This window comes from Centroberyx gerrardi, chromosome 19, assembly GCF_048128805.1.
Source record: "Centroberyx gerrardi isolate f3 chromosome 19, fCenGer3.hap1.cur.20231027, whole genome shotgun sequence".
Classification (NCBI taxonomy): Eukaryota; Metazoa; Chordata; class Actinopteri; order Beryciformes; family Berycidae; genus Centroberyx; species Centroberyx gerrardi.
Window position 1 is genome coordinate 13,863,582 of NC_136015.1, and position 21,013 is coordinate 13,884,594.

The window sequence follows — 21,013 nt, forward strand, 5'->3', positions numbered from 1 at the left end:
AAACTTGAAAGGTAAATATAGCCGGTCTGAACACAGCCAAAGTCTCCTCCGGTACAGAAAAGGAGGCGAGGAAGGAAGGACACAAGGATTCACTGCATGAATGCCTGGTACAAGTCTTCCCCTACTGGTTGACAACATTCAGACAACATGACGCCTCTGCTGGCCTTGAGAGCTGACTGGGGATCAGCTCTCCCAGCCTCACTCTTAACTTTAACCGTCAGTGGGACAATTTGCCACACTGACCGTAGATCAGCGCCTATAGGGAGAACACCACAGAGGAAGACACACTTATGGGAGTTTGATGTTTAGACTATCCTTGACACAACAGTGTTTGCTATTCAGAGTTAGTTATGACTACAGTGGATGGAACAGTAATACATCCTGTCCTCATGTAACATCTCTGTTCAGCCATGACCCAGATCACTGGGATAATTTATTATAGCCTTTTATCTTAGTCATGAGGACTATATAATTAGTCACGCACTAATTATACATCTAACACACACACACACACACACATAGGCTTCGCTAGGTCCTTAATTGGAACAGTGAAGTTAAGCAATGTATTCTAATAAAAATATGAAGTAACCTCATTTAGGGCTAACTCTGTCTTTATGTAACATAGGAATGGGGTGACAAACAGCTGCAACAAACCGAGGTGTCATACTTTATTTAAAAAGATATGACATTTTCAACACATCCCTGTCTAATATGGGCTTTTCAACCCAACATAAGATAAGTATAACACTGACAGTATATACCTGTGATTGTGCTGTGACTGAGATCTCAACACAGCCTCAAACTGCCTCATTGTTTAGCTGCAGTCCCTCATAAGAACACAAGAGGGCAGCCAAAAACAGAGTCCACAGCTGACGGCTTTATTCCTCCCCATCTCCACAGCAGACTGCCTGGGGCCATGACTGTCTGCTGCTGGACTGACTCTCATGGTTATGAATGGAGGCAACTCGCCGGGCGGGTGGCCGTTTAGTAGATCTATAGGAGCCGAGAAGCGGCAGAATATTGAGAAGCTCAGGCTCCTTTCAGGAAAAAATACTCTTTCACTCACTATAACAAAAAAACAGTAGAGTGGGTGTAAAGCCTATAGGGAAACGCTGAGGTTCTATTTACAGTGGTGCAAAATGCAAAGCCAGGTGTGAAAACATCAAGAGTTCAATGCGATGTGACAACGGCCCGTGATCGAGGGAGAAATGTGGATGTATTAATGGGATTTTGAAGTTTTCTGTTTACTCAATAGGTGATGTTTTAAGAGGAATCCCATACTCATAGATACACTACACCCACACAGTAGCTTATTATTTCAAGTCTACTTCAGCAGTAAAAGTTATCAGTTCAGTGCCTCAATGAATATCCATTGTCAAAACATTGTTGGCCCACTACCAGCTTTGTTTACACCGATTTATTAAGTTTACAGGTCAAATTTAATCAAGAACATACAAGTATGTCCAAAATTTAGATGGTAAAATGAACCTCTGATTGTACTAAACATTGTGGTTTTTAACTGTGAGTGCCTGTTTAACTCAAGTACACTAAGCAAGTGCATCAGCTCAGTGAGGAGTTCTTTGTTCGAACTCAGCAGAAAGAAACGACACTCAGACAGCGGCTAACAAACAGCTGCCAAAAAAATCTTTATTCGGTTATAACCAGATCCCCTCCAGAATCGTCTAGTCACACAGATCGTTCTGGAGAAAGTCTCTTTACTGTACACCAAGTCAAACAACAACAGCACCAGAACGCAATCATCAGTAACACCATTTACAACAAGAACAATGGCAGTTTCTATACACAGAGTTTGGATAGGAAAAACTGATACAGGGGTTAACAGTCAATGTGCATTGATGTTTTTCCTTCAAGAGAAAAAAATCAACATATAGAATTCATTTGATAATATAGTGAAAAAGAATATAACAAAACATCATTGGTGCGATATAGTATACTATTTGTGAGATATAATAGACACATATTGCAAGTGCTTTCTGTGGTGTATTTGGAGAATAATACAGAATCCCATATATTGATTCAGTGTCTGACACTGACAACCGTTTGTGTGTATAATAATATCAAACAGGCCTTGCTGAGCTATCGCTTTAAATGTGCAGAGAGAGAGAGAACATTCAGTTCAAACATGGCTGTGTGTGTATGAGCTTGGAAGGCAAACTTTCAGAAATTGTCCCAAATGATTTGCCGTCCCCCATACAGCCCGAGTGTGCCAGCGCTGCCCAGAGTCGGCGCTTTGATGTACACTTTGAAGTGCACACTCTATATAAGGGGGCAGGATGTCAGCCTTGCTCTACGACATCGAGATCTGTGGACTCACAACAGGCATACGGTCATGTGACAATGTGCCTTTTCCATGGTCAGTCCCTGTTTCTTCCTCTTCCCTTCCCCCTCTTCCCCTTTCTGCCAGGTGTGACTACGACCCATCCAAGAGAAATGTCTAGAAATCTAGCCTTTGACCTGCTACCGTCAAGAGCCAGACCAGAGCTACAGCAGATCTCAAGCCAGATCCTGATCCTCCTGTTGATGCAACTAAAGAAATCTCTCTTTGACCTAAGAGTTGCTTTAAAAGTCAGATGTGAAAAGCGATATTGCTAGTGTAAAAAGGCCCATATCATCGCTGCCCCATGAAAACTTCATATCTCCAAAATGTCAACTTTTCAGGAACTAAGAACAGCTTTGTTTTCAGCTTAACCACTGTGCATTTTGAAGCTTATCCAATGGGTTTTGACCCATTGGATAAGACCAATAGTGGTAGAATTTTCTCGACCCATAGAGGAGCATGTGATCCTTCAACTGAAGTAAAAAAAATCACCAAGATTGGATTTATGAGCTTTTCACTTTACAACAGCAATATGTGCAGCCTCACAGTGAAGGCGGCATAATGGAGGAGAGCTACTGATTTTATGGACAGCAGTGATTCTTATCAACTAAGGTCATGGATGGAGCCGGTGTATGGATGTGTGTGTGTGTGTGTGTGTGTGTAGTGGCTATAGGTTGTTTGTCATTGCTCTCATCCATTATTCAGTGACTCGGACACGCACATACACACAGACGGCTCCCTGTGCTCCACTAAAGCCGAACAGCCCTCCTGCCCCGCTGAGCTTCTCTCGACGCACCTGAACCTGCCGCCTCTCCACCGCTCTGCTCCGGCGCCTCAGAGCGCCTGCCTGGCCGCTCCAGACGACCGCACCGCATGGTGTGGCTACAACCTGCACGAGCATCGCCGCAGCCGCATCACACTCACTCAGATGGGAACATCATGCGAGGCGTTTGTGAGCTTAAGCCACATATAATATGCGTCCGATGCTGCGAGCCAAACTTAGACCTATACGCTTCACACACACTCCCCATGTGAAATCCCCTGCCTTGGGGTCCTTCGCATTTCATTCTGGTCAGGAGGTTGATGTGGTGTGAATGCCAGTGTTTATGATAATGAAGCACAAAGGCTTTGGCTGGTGTGAAAAGCACCGGGGGGGGGGGGGGGGTTATTATGGTATGTCAATATGGTTGTTGATAATGCATGAGGTTTGACAGCTTGCACATGGAAACCTGTGTATTTATGACCCCAGGAATGGCTTGATCAGGGCCTTGTGGGAAGTAGAAGCACGCACACACACACACACACACACACACACACATTCGAACACCCAGTATGCAGAAATACATAGGCTTGTGTACACTTTCTCTCTCTCTCTCTCACACAAACACACACACACACACACACAGGAGGAGGTGTAAATGCTGCATGGAGCAGATGGGACATACCTCGGGCGGTCATTCGCAACAACACACACTCCATCTCACACCGCAGACACACACTGCTGCTAACCACTCCTTGGAGGGGCCGAGCCTGCGCCTGGCGAGACGCGAGCGCTTTCCACCACAGAGCTCCTCCGATCAGGAGGATGAGTCCTGGAGCCATCGGGACATATGTTCCACACACACCACCCCAACGACATATGATCTAATGACACAGTTGGCTTTCACACCTCTTTCACTCATATATGTGTGTGTGTGCGTGTGTGTAGGCGCCAGTGTGTACCGGCCAAAAGCTGTCTATGAAAAATAAAACATAGGTGACAAACGTTTGCAGCTGAGATATTTAGTTGCATATTCAAAATGCTGCCTTTATAAATTCCTCTTGATGAATGATGCAGGCTGATATAAATGTTGCAGTCTCTTGATGCGCAAATGGTGGAAAGCCGAGCCAATTTGAAAAACAGCTTGCACCTCCCCAAACTGTCTGACCTAATTTCCCATATCATGATATCAGGCGTACCCTCTCCTAAGCGCACACTTCTTCAACCTTTTCAGCTCCGAATGAAAAATGTTGTCTCTCTCATCCTGGGGCCAACACACCAGACTCATGAAATCAGAGCGTTACTCCCGAGGAGCCGGAGGAAGCAGGCCTGCGGGAGCCGCTCTGGAGCTCAGCCCGTAGTTTAAGAAACCGGCTCCTAGACCTTCTCCTTCATAAATAAAAAAACAAGAACGATGGCGAGGAGAGGGTTTGGGAGACAAGTATTCCTATTAGAGTTGACAGTGTTTGAGATGTCAAAGCACTCTAGTGTTGTAAATAATTCCTCAACCTTCAGTGAAATGAAACGCTCTCCTGCAGGGTGTCGTTTCAAGATCAGAAACTTGAAGTAAATGATACTGATTGGACGAGACACTTAAGGGATCGCACCAGCGCCGCCGCGGAACATTCTGGTAATGTGTGAAGTGTAGACTGGCACTGGGCACCGTCTCTGAGGCTTTTCATCCGCACTGCCTCAGAGGCCGACATGCCAACCAGATATAGCGATCACATATTTTACTCGTGTATTGATCTTACACTACATGGGTAAAAATGTACTTCAAAACAGGTTTCAAATGTTTGCCCTAGTTGTGGCGCGCTGATCAGTCGCACACTAACCACACAAAAAGTGCAAAAAATCGACTGAGCCTGTTCATGAAACGACATCCTGAGCTTGACCTCAGCACCGCAACAGCATCCCCCAAACAACCTGTCCCTGTCCATGTCAGACAATGTGAAGTTAACATTTTTACAACCCGCTGTGCCACCGGACGCACCGTCCGTGAACAGCTCTTGAGAGGGACGTGTGTCGCGTCTACTTTTTAGTTTTTACAGTCTGGAAACACATATCAAACATTTACATGAAGAGGCTTCAAAAGTAGAAAAAGCAACATACTGCACCGGGTCGAGAGAGGGTGGAGAGCAGCCGCTGCCAACCCAACACAGTCTGAGGATGAGCTTTTTGTTTACAAATATGATATATTACAGTATAAAACTGGAGTGTCATTTATCAATTTAGGAAATAGAGATTTGCGGCCACACAAGCTTCTGCAGTCTTTAAAAGGATGTGACCTTTTTTTAACGCATCATTGATTGTTTTAATACATCTTGTGTTACATTTCAACACAACGGCAGCAGTGTGTTGGCAAGCATCCTCCCTGCTGAAGTGTCTTTGAGCAAGACACTGCAGCCCCACCAGCTGCAGGGTCTCTGTTCTGCAGCTGACCTTTGACCTCTCACCTTTCTGCGGAAGGGGCAAGAGGAAGAGAATTTCCCTACAGGGGACAATAAAGTCTCACATTACTAACTTGTGTTTCACCAGCAATACGTGCTTACACATGTTGCTAATGTTTGAACATGATGCTGGCTGCCCCCGCGCTGCACCCACAGATGTGTTGAAAATAACATCTTCCTTTTAAAGAATTGGGCGTATTTTCAGAGGAGCTGGCAAAGTGTCAGGGAGGCTGGTGGAGGAAGAAAGACTGAGAGCTCAGACTGGAGAGCGACGGCCTCCTCGTAAGTGAAGCTGGCACGGCGCCCATCGCCTCGACGCTAACTGTAAGATGTAGGCTAGTGCACAGCCTCCTCTAGTGATCCGTCTTCCAACAGCATCCTGCCAGACTCTCCCAGGACCGGCTCACTGTTAATACACATGACAGAGACGGAGAGCGCGTCCCCTAGACCGTGATAAAGTGGACCAGGCCGACGGGGAATCCCAGGTACTTTGAACTCTGCTATGGATTTAAAAGCCTAAGATAGGCATTTCTTTTCCAACGCCGATCCTACGCCTTGAAATCCCCTAAAAGAACCACAGTGTACTGAACAGTTTGAGCGCTCACGGGAAAGAGAAGATGCTGCTCTACACACAGCACAGAGAGAAGAACCAGTCTCTCCTCTCACACCGTGGCGACCCGGCTGCTCTCAACGCCCCTCATGGACACCACAGCACAAATAGAGCACATTTATATAAAGTCATATATTCCATAATTTCCTTATTTGCATGCACATGCAGTAGTAAAAATACAGTTAGACCAGAGCATATATATATACTGTTTGAAAAAAGAGTGTAAAAATCCAGTGCGACAGTCATTGAGTTCTTGAGGTCTACATGGTCGTAATCATAGGTAACGGATAAAACAGCCAATGAGATGATCCGATTTGAAGAGAGGGCGGGTCGCCGCTCTCTGTGTTGCATATTCAAGTTACAATGATTAAAATTGAGGGAGCTGCAGCATTCAAAAACCAAATCAATGAAACTCATTTTTTTTGTTTCCCGTTTATCGAATTCGTTTTTTTTTTTTAACAATCAAATCCAATTGAGGTAATGGAATTCAGGCAGATGATCACTTCTGTTTTTCCTTCCCTCTATCTGCCAGTTAGAGGCTTTCAGAAATGTTCCACCTGCCATCACAGAGAAAACAAATTAGAACGTTTCAGCTTCCTGTGGAAATCACTTAGCAGCTCCGTACTAAAAATGGATCATCTCACCAACTGCTTCACATGCTGTTTGCTGAATGAGGCTCCCTTGATTTCCCAAACATTTCTAGATTGCACCACAACAGCGATTCTTCACATCAACATACATTTATCTACAAGCCCTTACACAAAGGGAGAGAGGAGTCATGTTTGGGAAAACAAAGAAAGAAAGAAAGAAAGAGGAAAAAAAGACGAAACACAGTAAAACACAGTATCATCATAAGGTTGGATCGAAAAAACGTTACAGCAAAAAGTAGAAAAGTCGCTCTTAGACCTTCAAAGTTCCTCACAGCAACGTCTTTCCAGAACCAAGAGGGGCCAAAGGGGCCTCTGAACGCAACTCACAGAACATTTCTTTGTATCACAAATCTTTGAAATAGAGTTATAGAAAGCTGAACTCAGACTAGCCAGCACCAGAGACATTCCATCATCGTTGCTGTGGACCTGCATATCACAGCAACACACCTCCACAGAGAGTTTCCAGACAGGACGAATCCATTCACACTTAATGGGCTGACTGGTGAGGTCCACTCTAGAAACTCTATGCTCATCAAGGCACATTCAGGACTCCTATATTCCCCGAAAACTTAGCGCTACCGGGGTGAAGCCGCTCCGGGAAAGCGCAGACCTAGGATCAGCCGGACCTCCCCCACTTCCTAACCGTTAACGTTGAAAAGGGAAACCCGAAACTGACCCGAGACCAATGCAGGAGCCACTTCTCCCCCTCTCAACCCTCCTCCACATTCCTGAAAGAAGGAGGGACGGTCCCTCCTCTTTTTATTGACAACAATACTGTCCAACCCCAGCACTCAGGGGGCAGGACCAGCGACGCATAACCTGCCCATCAACATGGTTGCCATGGAAACTAGTCCCACGCTTGGTGGGAACTGGGCAGTTTGAATGCACTGCTACTCAGCCTATAATCTGGGTCACACAAGGCAATGCCACGACTTTTCAGATACACTGTGCACATATTAACATTTAATTTTCTCATAGATTTGAAATATGATTTGAAATAATGCGCCTCGTTAAAAGTTCTCCAAGGACTTAAGAGTAAATTTCCACGTGACTTTGAAACTTTGAATACTGTACATTGAACTTGGCGACCGCCTCCCATCTGACAAGCATGAGAAGCCATGGCGTCTGTAAAAATGGGAGGGGTGCAATCGGCTTATTGACATCGACTCCAGACCATTAACTCCACACACACACACACACACAGCCCACCTGCTGTCAGTCTATTGTTCAGTGGTATTTCTGCAGAACACAGGAGGGTCTGTGTAAAGGAACTGGAGGCCAGCGGGGCAGACACACCCACATACACCCCTATGGGCATCTGCTCAAATGCTATACAGCCAGATAGAATTGGCTGGCCAATCAGCAGCCACAGAGCTGAAGGGGCCTCCTGACTAAAGGCACAATCTGTAACTTTTGGAACCGACTGGTCCACAGTAAATAGTGTAAAACATGGATGTCTTTTTGCAACTGGACACATACTGCACACTACAGTTTGTGCCTTTAACCCACTTTGAAGATATTAAAAGTCTGGGAAATCAAGTCAATAAACTGATATACACTGATACTGTATCTTAGATATACTGTGTTGTAGCTTAAACTGTATATATTGTAGCATACATTGGATTATACTTGGACGATATAACGTGTAATAGCGTCAGCCTCGTCACAAACAAGTCTTGTCGTGTATGAAATATTGATCTCAGTAGAGATCAGGTATATAAACCAGGAACGCTTATAAAATTGTCAACACATGAACTGCTGTTAAAGCCATCACTGCCCAGTAGCTAAGCAGGACAATGGTGCGTGTATTTTTGTGTGTGTGTGTGTGTGTGTGTGTGTGTAAGGACATATACACTGAGGGCCCCTCATAACTCACGAGAGCTGATTTTTACGCCTTCCGTAAGTAGAATAATGCCATCTTGTTTTATTCAGCTTATAAATCACGGGTGAACGCTCAGCCCTTTAATAGGCCGCAGTAGGGGGGTAAACACACCAGAGAACAAAAGCCAGACCAGCCGCTGCCGTTCCATTTGAAAAAAAAAAAAAAAAAAAAATCCTCATAAGTATTCATATCACTCTCACTAGGGCAACAAGACCGCCTATTGAGGCTCTTTGATGCCACAGTTTTAACTCTGCTGTGCTGAACACTTGTTCACAATGGCAACCCGTTTCAGAGCTCGTGTGCGGAGCCGCTCGCTCCCTCAGGTGGCTGCGTGGAACGCTCACTTCTGACTATATGAATAAGTTGGATCATCCCAGGAGGATGCTACCATATGGCACGCTTGGCATCATCTGGTTATGAATTTGGGAGTAAGATGTCGAGCGGGTGTCATGATCCTTATCCTGCTGTGCCAGTTTTACCCAAAAGGAATTGAATTATACAATATAATCTACAGCATGTCTTCATCTGTTATATTATATATTAGTAAAGGATTTCATGTTCAACACCTTCAAGACTCTATGCTCTGATATTGGTTTAAATTCCAATTTCTCATTTTGCTAAATAGGAATACAACTATGGCTGACTTGTTGCCACTGTCAAAGTCAAATGAATGGCATTGTGTGTGCATATCAACCACTTTGCCATGTGTAACATTCACATTTTTTAGCATTTTCCATACTGTGTATAATAGTTTGTTGAGTGGGAAAAGTACTTGGCTTGGCTCATCTTCTATGAAATTTGCAAATTCATTGGTTTTGCTCTTACCTACCGGGCTGCCCCCCCGCCACAAATGGGTCAGAGAATTAGTTGTGTTTGCGTACATATGGAAATCCTATCAACAGACAGTAATCAGCACTAATCACCAAAAAAACAGAGCTGATGAGGAAGCAGGGGAGAGAACAGAGGTTAGGGGTGAGTTGTGTCTGGACACTTGGTAGACTTGAGGCAGGGTGTTTTTATTTTCATGTTCTACAGCATAACAGTGTGTACAAAATGGAGTAGACTGTATATGCGACCATAGGACACATGGGAGAAATAGCACTGCATGGGTATATAGCACCTCCACTTCCCCTCCTGTCGCGTGCGCGGCCCTGTATGAGTGCGTACAGTATGTAAAACAGATCTGGGCGGAGTGACCCTAAAAGCACCTTCACGCTGAGGCCATCCTGGTAGTAAAAGGGACCAAGATGTTCTCAGTACAACGATGCAGCCAGGCCACGGTCCAGAAACAAATCCTCTAGTTCTTTACTGCCTTGCAGATCTGTGAGGAGATGGATAGGTATGAGAGATATGGCAGCAAGTATCCTTTGTGTTGAGGTAATTTGGATCAACCCTAAACGAGGGTCTGAGATTAGCTTATTTAGCCCAAACCGTAATATTAGCCATTTGAGCGACAAATCAAAACACTGACCTAGAAAGAGCATCTAGGGACGACTTCACTTGAAATTAGCTGCCTAGAGATGCTGACGCTACGATATCCAGTCTCGTCAGCACCGTCGAATGATCTGAACTATAGGGAGTTGTTCCTGGACAGAACCCCGACAGATTCTGATGGGCCACCCGGAATCTCCACGCACCAATGGAGGAGACGGTCCCGAACACAAACATGAAGCACCACAATGAAGGGGAAGGGGCGACATATTGGGAGGGCATGGAACACGGAACAATGACAAAACCAACCGTGGGCCGACTGAAACAGCCTTGAATCTCAAAGTATTGGTTTTGACAGGAGTCTCGCAGCGGACGGCCCCACACAAACCCGACAAGTGAAACCCCGCAGGCCGTTTGATGTAGGTATGTAACTGCTGGGGAGGGAGCGTGGGCGGCGGTGGTGGGGGTGGGCGGGTACAGCACCGCGCTTCAGTAGCGGCCCGCATCCTCGCCCCGGGGCACCTTCGCATTCACACACACACACGCACACAAAGCCTGTGCGTGTGTGTCGAGCGCGCAAACACGCAGAGCTGTCAATCAAACTAATTGCGGGTGGGACTGCGCGGCACGGTGAGAAGAGAAGTGGAAATAAGATAAAGGTTTTAATCAAGTGTGGTGTTCGGCCACTAAGCAGCGCTCGCAGCGGGGCGCGCGACGTGAAGGAGCCTCCGGGCGGGAGCGTGCGGGTCGCGCCGACTGAAAGGAGCATAACAAGCTTGCCTTGCATCGGAAATCATGCCTCGTCTCCCTCCTGCAGTTACAATAGCCACAAAATTTCCTTCGGCAGAACATGAAAACAAAACAAGGCATAAACAGTATATATATTTATATATAAAAAAAAAAAAAAACAGCCAAATCCGTGTCTTTTTTGCTTTAACTTTAAATTCAAACATGTATTTCTTTAAGTATATATAGATTTGTCTTATTTTCTCAAACAACAATACGTTCACATAATACAATGGCAAATCATTTTGAGATCTAAATATTTCTTGCGGAGACGTCACCAAAGTAATGACATAGAAGAAGCACAATGATTTTTTTAAAGAGTGACTTTAAGGCTATTCCTGTATTCAAAACAATAGTAGCCTGAAAGTTTGAATGATACATTATTTCCCCACATCTTATCATACTTAAACCTCTCTTGTTCATAAGGTGGCGGATAGAGATTTGACCGAGGTGTCGGCCGTGAGCATGGAGCTTAGAGAAAATATACGAACTACATATCTACATTAACATACTGATAAATGGACAAAATAGAAACAGTTGAGCAAAAATAAGAGCTACGATTCTCAGGTGTGGAAGTATAATGAGTGGGCTAGCTTGTGAGTTTATTAGCTGGTGTTGGTTTGGTGTATTTCTTGTGTCAAACGATCCTCTAAATGTGACAGAAATGCCAAGAAAGAATTTAGGGGGCATTCAAGGAAATGCAATATACTGAGAAATACAAAGAGAAAATTAATGAACAGAAGGGAAATGACAGTGTGCCTGTTGGTAGTAACATTTGTTTTTAACACAGGACATTTCGAACAGTCGAATGCAGCCCCAGGTGAAAAAGAGCCGGTCCATCTATCTCTATGAAGCGAGCATCAGTAAACTGTTTGGCCTTGGGATTTTGTTTCCTGCCTTTGGCCAACCAGGTGGCCAGTATGCTCATGGACATGTTCAAATAATAAATCAGCTAGCTGCATTATTTTTTACCAATCCCACCCTTTACCTTGTCAATAACAAGGTTATTAGCCGATCACAAGGCCTCTTATGAAAGTCCAAGCCAAAGCTTTGCTTCCATCTTGCCAAGTGAACAAAGTGTGCAGTGCACTTTAAACGACAAAGGAGTGAACGAATCAAGTGTTTCCAAATTTTCCCACGCTACTCAAATACTCTCTGAGCATTTGAGCAGGCACAAAAGGGGGAGTGGCCAAGTCACGGCTGGTCAAATGTTGGTTGTTTTTTTTTGTTACTTCCTTTAAAAACCTGTTAGGCTGAAATGGAGAGGGCATGGTGGAAGATAAAAAGATTTTCAACTCTCTAGAAGGTAACAAGTGTACCAAGTGCTCAGTTACACACATACAGTGCAAGTGCCTCACTTTTGGTTTTGAGCCCTCCCCCTTTGGTCAGCTGACCAATAGGACACGCCGATGTGGCGTAGGTAAACACAAAGTTAGTTTGCTCCCTGTGGGGAGGCGTAAAGGTTGGTGAGGAGGAGGGCAATCTGTCTCTCTGTATGTGGTGAAGGATGCCAATCATTTTATGGCCTCGCCAAGCCGCTGACTCCATGCTTCCAGCGTTGTGATGTTGGTCTTTTAATACACACTTTCTTTAGCAGGTGGTAGGTAAACAGTCTTGGTTTAACGCCAAAAAAGAGAAAAAGTACATCAACAACAGTGATCATGGCACCTTAAAAAAAACCCCAAAAAAACAAAAACAAAGAACAAGAAAAGTTTTTGGTTGCGAAGTTGTCATGTATGATTTAAGAGAAGCTATTGAGATAGTGCTGTATATAACCATAGTTTTAGCTGCTGGTTTTTGCTTTCTTTAGAATCACATCCCTGATAAAACAAAGAAAACAAAGAATAAATTGGATAAAAAAGTGAGATAGAAAACAGTTCCTGTCTTCTGTGGTGTTTGAGTGTGGATGTGTGTGTTTGTGTTTATGTGTGTGTGTGTGTGTGTGTGTGTGTGTGTGTGTGTTCACGTGAATGCGGTTTTATCTGGTACATCGCTGGCAAGGTCCATCTGCTTTCCCTGACTGTGAATTTCATCTTTTTTGCATTGATCATTCACCATGTGTGGGTCTCTCTTCTGCCTCTACTGCTCTCTCCCTCCTTCCCTCTCTATCTCACATCCCCAGCTCTGCCATACATTCCCTTGAGGGTGTAAGGAGTGAGGAACAGGTAAGGGACTAGGGGAGGCTGTGATGTTAAAAGACCACCTCAAAAGGTCCAGACAAAAGAGAGATGAACAAGTTGAAGGAAGGACAAAAACTACAAGCTTTCCCTCCATGCTTTTTCATGACGTTCTTCAAAAACGGCAGCAAAGAGGCCATTCTTCTTTTGGATAAAAAAGTGAATATTTGTATTTTTTTGACAAAAAAAAAAAGGTTTCTGGTCCCCTTCTTTGACTGGACTTTCCATTTAAAAACCAGAGCTTTACAAAACATAGAAAGATGCAACACTGAACCCAACATAGAAAACGGCAGAAATTCTTAGAACTTATTTATTTTTTTTTTTTGCACTGTTTAGCTGCACTGGGGTTTCCCAAAATAGGGAACGAAGGGAATGGCGAGGCAGCGCTGGGAAACCTGGACGGCGATGCAAAAGGTGACCCCACCAGCCTTTGGTTCCTACTGCAGCTGGACTGGTACAGTGGAGCTGAGGGGGGCGCGAGTAGGGGGCGGAGCCAGAGCTTGACGGACAGTTGCGATTTTGAGCTGAAGAAAAATGGACGCATGCAAAATGATGCCCCTCCCCCTTTCCCTGGTGAAAGGCGGCAGTGCCTGTTGGCGTGGCGTGGCGTTGGCAGGGTGCGGTCAGTCGGTAAATCTCTGGCAGGCCTTTTTCCAGCGGCAGGCTGTGCACCACATGTCGCGGTTCTCCATCCCGTACACCTTACGGCACTTCTTCCCCTCGCCGCGCACCTTCCGACTGGACAGGAGAGATGGAGAGGAACAGAACACACCGTCATGATGGACACCGTGTAAATCCTCATCAAATCTGAGTATCGACAGCTTCATCATCAACTTTGTAGCAAAAACCTGACTGATCCCTTGCTAAATAAATTTACCAGCTAAGCATTCAGAAAAGACATGTTGCAGAAATAGAACTGCTTGTTCTTCCTGCCCCCCCCCCCCCCATGCTTTAAGACACTTCGGACCGGTTCCACAGATATGGAAAACGACAACCAAGACACAACAATGCCCCTTCAACTTACATCAGCACTGCCCTCTCTCCTGACATAGTTCACTTTTGCTCTGAGGAGGTCCCACAAAATTCACAGAAACCAAACATAAAAATCATAATGCATAAAACAGCTTGGTTCCTTGTTGAAGTGCATTAGGCAAATCATGGGGTGAATCTGACTGGCTAATCATGATTTATTTTTAAATATGAGACAATGTGCTAATTTCTGAGAGCCACTGCAACCATTATTTAATTATTCATCTCTTTCACAATGAATTTTTTTCATTCAAAAAGCTCTAATCCAAGTGGAAATTAATATTTAATGCAATGGTTAAACTGCGAGATATTTCCTGGTAACATCATCTGCCAAAAGGAAACTGGGAAATGCTTGCGATTCTTAATGTTTAAATGAGGCAAACTGCCAAGCTCAAAAAACTTCCACACCATCTCCCAAGGAGGTTTGTGTTTTCAGAAGGGTTTGATTTTGTTGGGAGTGTTCACATTATGGGAAGAGGTAAGCTGCAGTGAGGTCCAGTACCTGAGGGCGGTGGTGGCTCTGGGAGGGGATGAGAGGACGGCTATGGTCTGGGAACGCTGTTCTCCAAAGCCCTGGCTTTTACTGGGAGACACCTGAGTGGGTTGGATGGAATTACAATCATTAAAACACAAACGGATCCGTGTGTGAGGAAAACAACGGTTGAAGCTGAAAATAAATGCATGGTCTTGTGTGTGTGTGTGTATGCGTGCGCGTTCCTCACCGCGTTCCCGGTGAAAGTGACGGGCGGTGACTGCCAGGAGATGCTAAAGCTGGAGTTGTTGGTGGGGGTGAAGCTGGTGGAGGCGGAGCCGGCTGAGTTACTGCTGCTGGACGGGATGGACACTGGAGCTGTGGCCTGAGGGCGCGGGACAGGGGATAAGTGGGATTTATTCTGCTGCTACTAACGAGGCCATATGTTTCAGAAAGAAAGAAGGTGTGACACTTTTTTGAAGAGATGGTTGTGCCATAGTGTCAAGGGATGTGCAAATGTCTTTTTTAAGAATTGTCTATTCTTTGGCTCCTTTGAACAATTATTTGAATATTAGGCGTGTTCCAAGCAAAAATAACTCATTCTATATTCTATATTTTGTCAAAGGTCTTAGGATGACTCATAACTTTAGCAGTGACCCATACTGTGATTTACTCTCATGACAGCAATTGTTTTGTAAGAAAAGACATTGGGTTTTCAAATGGTGGATACCTCATTATGGAACTAAAGTCGTAATCATTAATAATTACCTTGCTGGTAACAGATGTAGCTATGCACAAGTAACTGTCACATTAATATCACACTTACGGACTGATGTGACTGAAGAGTGGTAGTTATTTTGACACATAATTTTAAACATAAATTTTTTGTTATAACAGATGCATTTTGTTATTATTCTAACCGGGATGAATTGTCCAAACTTGCTCCAGTGTGTCAATACGACAACTGTTAGCACAGCCGCTGACCGGAGCGAGGGACCAGAAGTCACTGTGACATCATTTGTTTTTTTTAAACATCGTGACACATAGTCAGTAGACTGAGGACCCACAACAGCAGTGTGTGTGTCAGTGACAGAGAGAAGGGAGAGAGAGATAGAAAGAAGGAGAGAGAGAACGTGAGAAACAGAGAGAGTAGAGAGTTGTATGATCAGGGTACATTGATCTTGCATGTCTGTGTGTGTGTGTGTGTGTGTGTGTGTGTGCCTGAAGAGTATGCTGTGGTGTGTGACCAGGAGAGAGAACATTGATCTTGTGCATTGATCTTATATCTTGAAGTTGAGTGTGAATGTGTGTGTTGTACATTGATCTTGATCTTGTCTTCATCTATGTGTGTGTGTGTGTGTGTGCGCACTCTTCCTACGCTGCCTCACCTGGTAGGCGTGGTCCGTGTGGATGAGGTAGAGTGCGCTGGGCGCAGAGCGGCTGAGCGGGGTGGTGCCGCCGCCGTGGGGCTCCTTGGTGTCGTTGGGCTGCGGCGGTCTGTGGGAGTCCGCCGGCTGGCTGAGCGAAGGAGGGGGAGGAGGAGGAGGAGGAGGAGGGGAGAGGACGGAGGGCGACACCGGGGACAGGCTGCTCAGCCCGTCGGCCACCGAGTCGGTGTTGAGCTTGATCTCCGTGTAGTAGAAGTCCTCCTCGCCGTCGCTGCACTCCAAGTCACAGTTACGCCTGGGAGAGGGAGGCGGGGAGGACGGAGGATAGGGAGGGGGAGTGGGTGATGGAGAGAGACAAGGAAGGAGGGAGGAGGAAAGCAGGAAAGATGGAAAGAAAGAAAGAAAAAACAAATAAATTAAATAGATAAAAGAAATCAACAGACAGAAAGAGAAGAAGGAAGATCAACAATAAACAGGGTTAAAATCCAATCCGATTCCCATTGCCTAGAGGAAACATCCAATTAAACCATAGACTGCATATCTGCTTGCATGTCTGGATTTTATGAGCTCAATACGTCTAGCCTACATTCTGACAGTTATGGCTTTGGCATGTGGCGCATATAAAAAGAACAATACCCATTACTAGTCATTTGTGTGGACATTCTACTTCTTTGATTGAAATTTCCCTTTTCTTTCCTTTTAAACATATCTAGCATGTTGAAGAACTTTGGCAAGCAAAACTGAGCGTGACTTATGTGCACACTCATTACCCCTATATGTGTGCACACGTGAAGTGTAATGCAAAATGTGTCAATCCGATCACAGATGACCCCTGCCCCCTTTCCACATTAACGTCATTCCGCCGACCAACACCCGTGAGAAAGCGCCATCTGGAGTGCATCAGCGGAGGGGAGAGTGGCCTCGGTTTAATTGAATGTCAGTATGAATGTGCGATCCATCCGATAGCATTGTTCTCCGCCTTGCTCATTTTCCCCTGGCCTGTCACCCCCTGCGCCCAGAGCAGGAAGTGTTACCGTGGCGATAATCCGTCAGGCATTAATCCCCTGTTTTGACAATCTCCGATGAGAGGTGGAAGGTGGGGACAGAGAGAAAGCCACTGTGCGTGTGTGTGTGTGTGTGCGCGCGTGTGTGTCTTACCCCAGGTGGACGGTGCGGATGTGTCTCTGGATGCCAGCGGCGGTACTCAGCACCTTGCCGCAGTTCTTCCACAGGCACTTGAACATCACCTTCATGGAGTTCTACAGGAAACACACAGCGTACAGAAGCTACAGTCAGAAAACACAGTCACACATCAAGGACCAGCACATAAATACACTTTAGACCATGGACCCCCTCTTCGTTTTTTGGCATAAGGAAGCACATTTGAGTAGTCATGATTTCATGTCCATGACTTGCAATGTTTTGTTGACGCTGCCATATTGACTCCCAAAACAGCGTTCCATTATAACCACAGACTATATGACAAGCAACCATGAACATGAAGTGCTTGGAGGATGTGACCATTACTTTCTGCCACCAACATCTCTGACACTAAAGTCTGCAGCTGAACTCCCAAATCTGGCGTTGTATGATATATAGTTATCTTATTCACAACCCATCTGCATTTTATAAAAGCACTGATATATTTCGCTGTTTCACTTCAGGGTGTGTGAAGTATTAGTATTCAAAAGTACTTAATCTTCAAGAGAAAAAGTTGTTCCTGATTACTGGGCAGGTAAGATAATGTTACATTTATAAATTGCTACAATGTCATCCCTCTTGGGCAAACAATGAAATTTCACCCCCTCCATCCTGACATGATTATTACAACTGATCCTGGAGCACAGGAGATCCCCGGACCTCAATTCATGGCTCAGTTTCTTAAAAAAAAAAACCCAAAAAAACTGTTTTGTTAAAAAAGACACGGAATTGCCTGCACAAAAAAAAATGTGATTCCACCTTGCTGTACATTTTATTTTGTAAATAAAGTGTACAGTTACCTAATAATTCGATTTCAGTTCCTTAATGAGTTTCCTTTGATACCAGCTATCATATGTGGAATGAGACTACACTGAGAAGCAGGCATCAGCATCCCATTTTTCAGTGTAAACAGCCATTCTGAAAACACTCCAGCAGACGCCTTTGGCCGATGATCCCCCACCCGCTGTCTATCATGAGAGCCAAAATACATTAACTTGACAGTGGGTGTGAGCTAGCGATGCTCCTGTATCTTATATCAGTCAACTGTAATTACACTATTCCCCTCCTAGAGAGACTATGCATTGTTTTCCGAGTGTGAAAACCCCTCGGAGCGTTCTCCGTCCTCCTGCTCCGTTCCCCTGCTCTGAGCCATTATAAATGCTGTTATAAGCCCGTCTATCAAACTATTGTTGAGGCTGCTCATTTAATTTTGACGAGACGTTTTTTTTCCCTCCCCTTTTCAGACATGCATGCACACACAACAATCATCTGTCCCCTGTGCATTGTTTTGTCTTTGGTTAACAAAAGCCTGTTTTGTGTGTGTGTGTGTGTGTGTGAGTTATTCCCTTTTAAGAAACCTTTCACAGTTAATTAAATGGGGAGCTCCGAACGGTATTGTCTTGCCAAGAGAAAACCGAGAGCACAAGACGAGTGTATGGATAATTTCACGTGAAACCTTGGCATTGCACATATGCCCTGTGTGTGTGTGTGTGTGTGTGTGTAAGTGAGCTACATTAGTTTTCTGAAGCTCTGAAGGAGACTCCTTTCTTCTCCAGCTATCCTCCATTCTCTCTCCCTCTATCTCTCCTATTTCCCTCTTCCCTGTAATCCCCATCCTGGTCCCCCTTTTATTCTTCATCCATAACCTCGCTTTCTCTCGCTCTCCCCCTTTCTTTCCTCTATCCATATGTCTCCCTCCTCCCTCTCTCCTTCAATTTCTCTATGCCCTTCTTTGTGATAAGTCCCCAATTAATACATTGCTGTGCTGGTGCGAGGATCACCCAATAGTCTTTATTGATTTGGAGAGGAGAGACACGAAGCCGGCGGGACCTTTGTGTTTGCCGTAGCAGGTATTAAAATCATTACCGTCAATGCTAAGCGACTGCATGTGCAGGCTGAGAAGTAATTATGAAGGTCAAATGTCTTGGGAGGACACACACATATAAGAAATAAATGAGAGCGAAGAAAAGGAGTGAGGAGGAGAGAGTAAAAGAAGGGAGGGAGGAATGACACTGAAAGCAAGCAACAAACAAATAAGGGAGAAAGGGAGAGAGAAAGACAGAGGGAGAGAGAGAGAGAGAGAAAAGCAATATACATCTGGGAAAATAATGAGAGTGACAGTGAGCTATAGATGCGACAAGCTGTCAGTGGTGTGTAGAAATGAGATGTGGCCAAATAGTGTGTGTGTGTGTGTGTGTGTGTGTGTGTGCGCGCATTGCTCTGCAGCATCTGGGTACCACAGACAAAACTATCACAGGAGCAAAGGGCTGCACTCAGTTGGAGTCTATATACTGTATAACCCCATTAGCTAATATCACAGGGAGATGGAAAAGGGAATGAAGTAGCTGCTGTATATTTGACAGCATCTCAAAGACAAGTTCCTGACCCTTTTCCTGTTGAGAGATCTGTGTCTTATCAGGAGAACTGCTGGCACTCTCTTCAAACACCTTTAATGACAGCTAGAAGAAAAGTGTTGCTGTGCATGTCGCTAAAACGTAAACCAGTGGTTCTCAACCTTTTTGGTATGCGCCCCTTAAAGTGATGCCTACTCATGACCCCCTGTCACAGACTGCATACAGTTCAACCAGAGAATGACTTTCCCTTTTCAGGTTGTTTCCTTTGATTATCAGAGGCAGCCGAGAGGCATATTGCTATTCAGTATTTCACAAGAAAAAGGCTAATAAAATTAGAAAAAATAGACACAAAAATATATTTGTAAGAAATCAGATTTTTCCTATCCCATAAATCAACTTGCAACCCCCTAAAATTATCTTGCGGCCCCCCTGGGGGTCCCGACCACCAGATTGGGATACACTGACATAAACTGTTGTAATTGGACAATTTGATTTTCACATTTGAAAATGAGGCATGAGTGAGATATATTTGAAAATGGTTTCAAATAGCTGAACTATTTGGGGTTTGCTTAATTCAAAATGAAAGCTGCTGAAACGGCAGTAATATCACTTATCTTTTTCAATTATTGGAAACACATTCAGCTACTAATTCACCCAGGTTTAGGAAAAAAAAGTTTTCACAGTGTACAACAGCAGAATTTGCCTCTCAGTGTTCACCTTGCGCTTGCGAGGGATGGGCTCATCGAAGAGCAGGCTGCTGCCGTCCTGCTCGTCCAGGCTGGGGTCCTCGGGCCCCGCGGGGCCGGTCCCCACACCTCCCAGGCTGGGCACACGGAAGGGCTTGAAGCTGTCGGCGGAGAGCGGCGGGGACGGGGTGGAAGGGTTGGACTGGTCACTGGGGGCGGACCAGCTCCAGTAGCCCCCCGAGGAGCTGTAGCTAGAGGGGGTGAAGGGGCCGGCTGAGCCGTTGTCCTTCCACGAACCGCACAGACCCTCTGGGGAGAGAGAAAAGAAGGGAGAGGCATGAGGGACAGAAATGGAGGGGGGTGGAGAAGAAAAGAGAAGGTAAGGGGGATGAAGGAGAGAAAAAAGGAAAGGGAGAGGAAGAGGGAGACAAAAGTAGGGAGGAGAGGTAGCGAGAGTGAGCAAGAGTTAATCTAATAAGAAATACAGCTTCTCTAGTCACATTTACAGATGTTGATGGAAGAGCAAGACATTCAATTCAGTTCAGACAGCTTTATTTGCACTTCACACATAGAGCCTCCCAGCGGCATTGTTGACTGTGACAAAAAATAAAGGTTACTTTGTGTTTCCGAGGAGATGGTTTCAAGGTCTTGTTTTTTTAGGAGATCAAAGGAAGGTTTCTTTTGAATATCAGCAACAAAAGACACTTTACCTTCTGAAGATAGAGACTGGGGAAGGGTTTGGAGTGTGTATGTACATGCGTGTGTGTGTGTGTGTGTAAGTGTGTGTGAGAGAGTGTACG

The 21,013-nt window shown here is 45.0% G+C and overlaps 1 protein-coding gene across 1 annotated transcript in view; it reads right to left on the bottom strand.

Moving 5' to 3' along the window:
* Positions 1-9,685: 9,685 nt before the first annotated feature.
* The window catches only part of znf704 (zinc finger protein 704), a 51,673-nt gene continuing 40,345 nt past the window's right edge, over positions 9,686-21,013 (bottom strand). Inside the window, exons 4-9 of the mRNA XM_071901574.2 lie at positions 20,245-20,522; positions 17,132-17,232; positions 15,974-16,268; positions 14,836-14,970; positions 14,616-14,707; positions 9,686-13,822 (exon numbers count right to left, since the gene is read on the bottom strand). Of these exons, the coding sequence (XP_071757675.2) occupies positions 13,708-13,822; positions 14,616-14,707; positions 14,836-14,970; positions 15,974-16,268; positions 17,132-17,232; positions 20,245-20,522 (1,016 nt within the window). The 3' untranslated portion in view covers positions 9,686-13,707. The remainder of the gene's footprint in view (positions 13,823-14,615; positions 14,708-14,835; positions 14,971-15,973; positions 16,269-17,131; positions 17,233-20,244; positions 20,523-21,013) is intronic.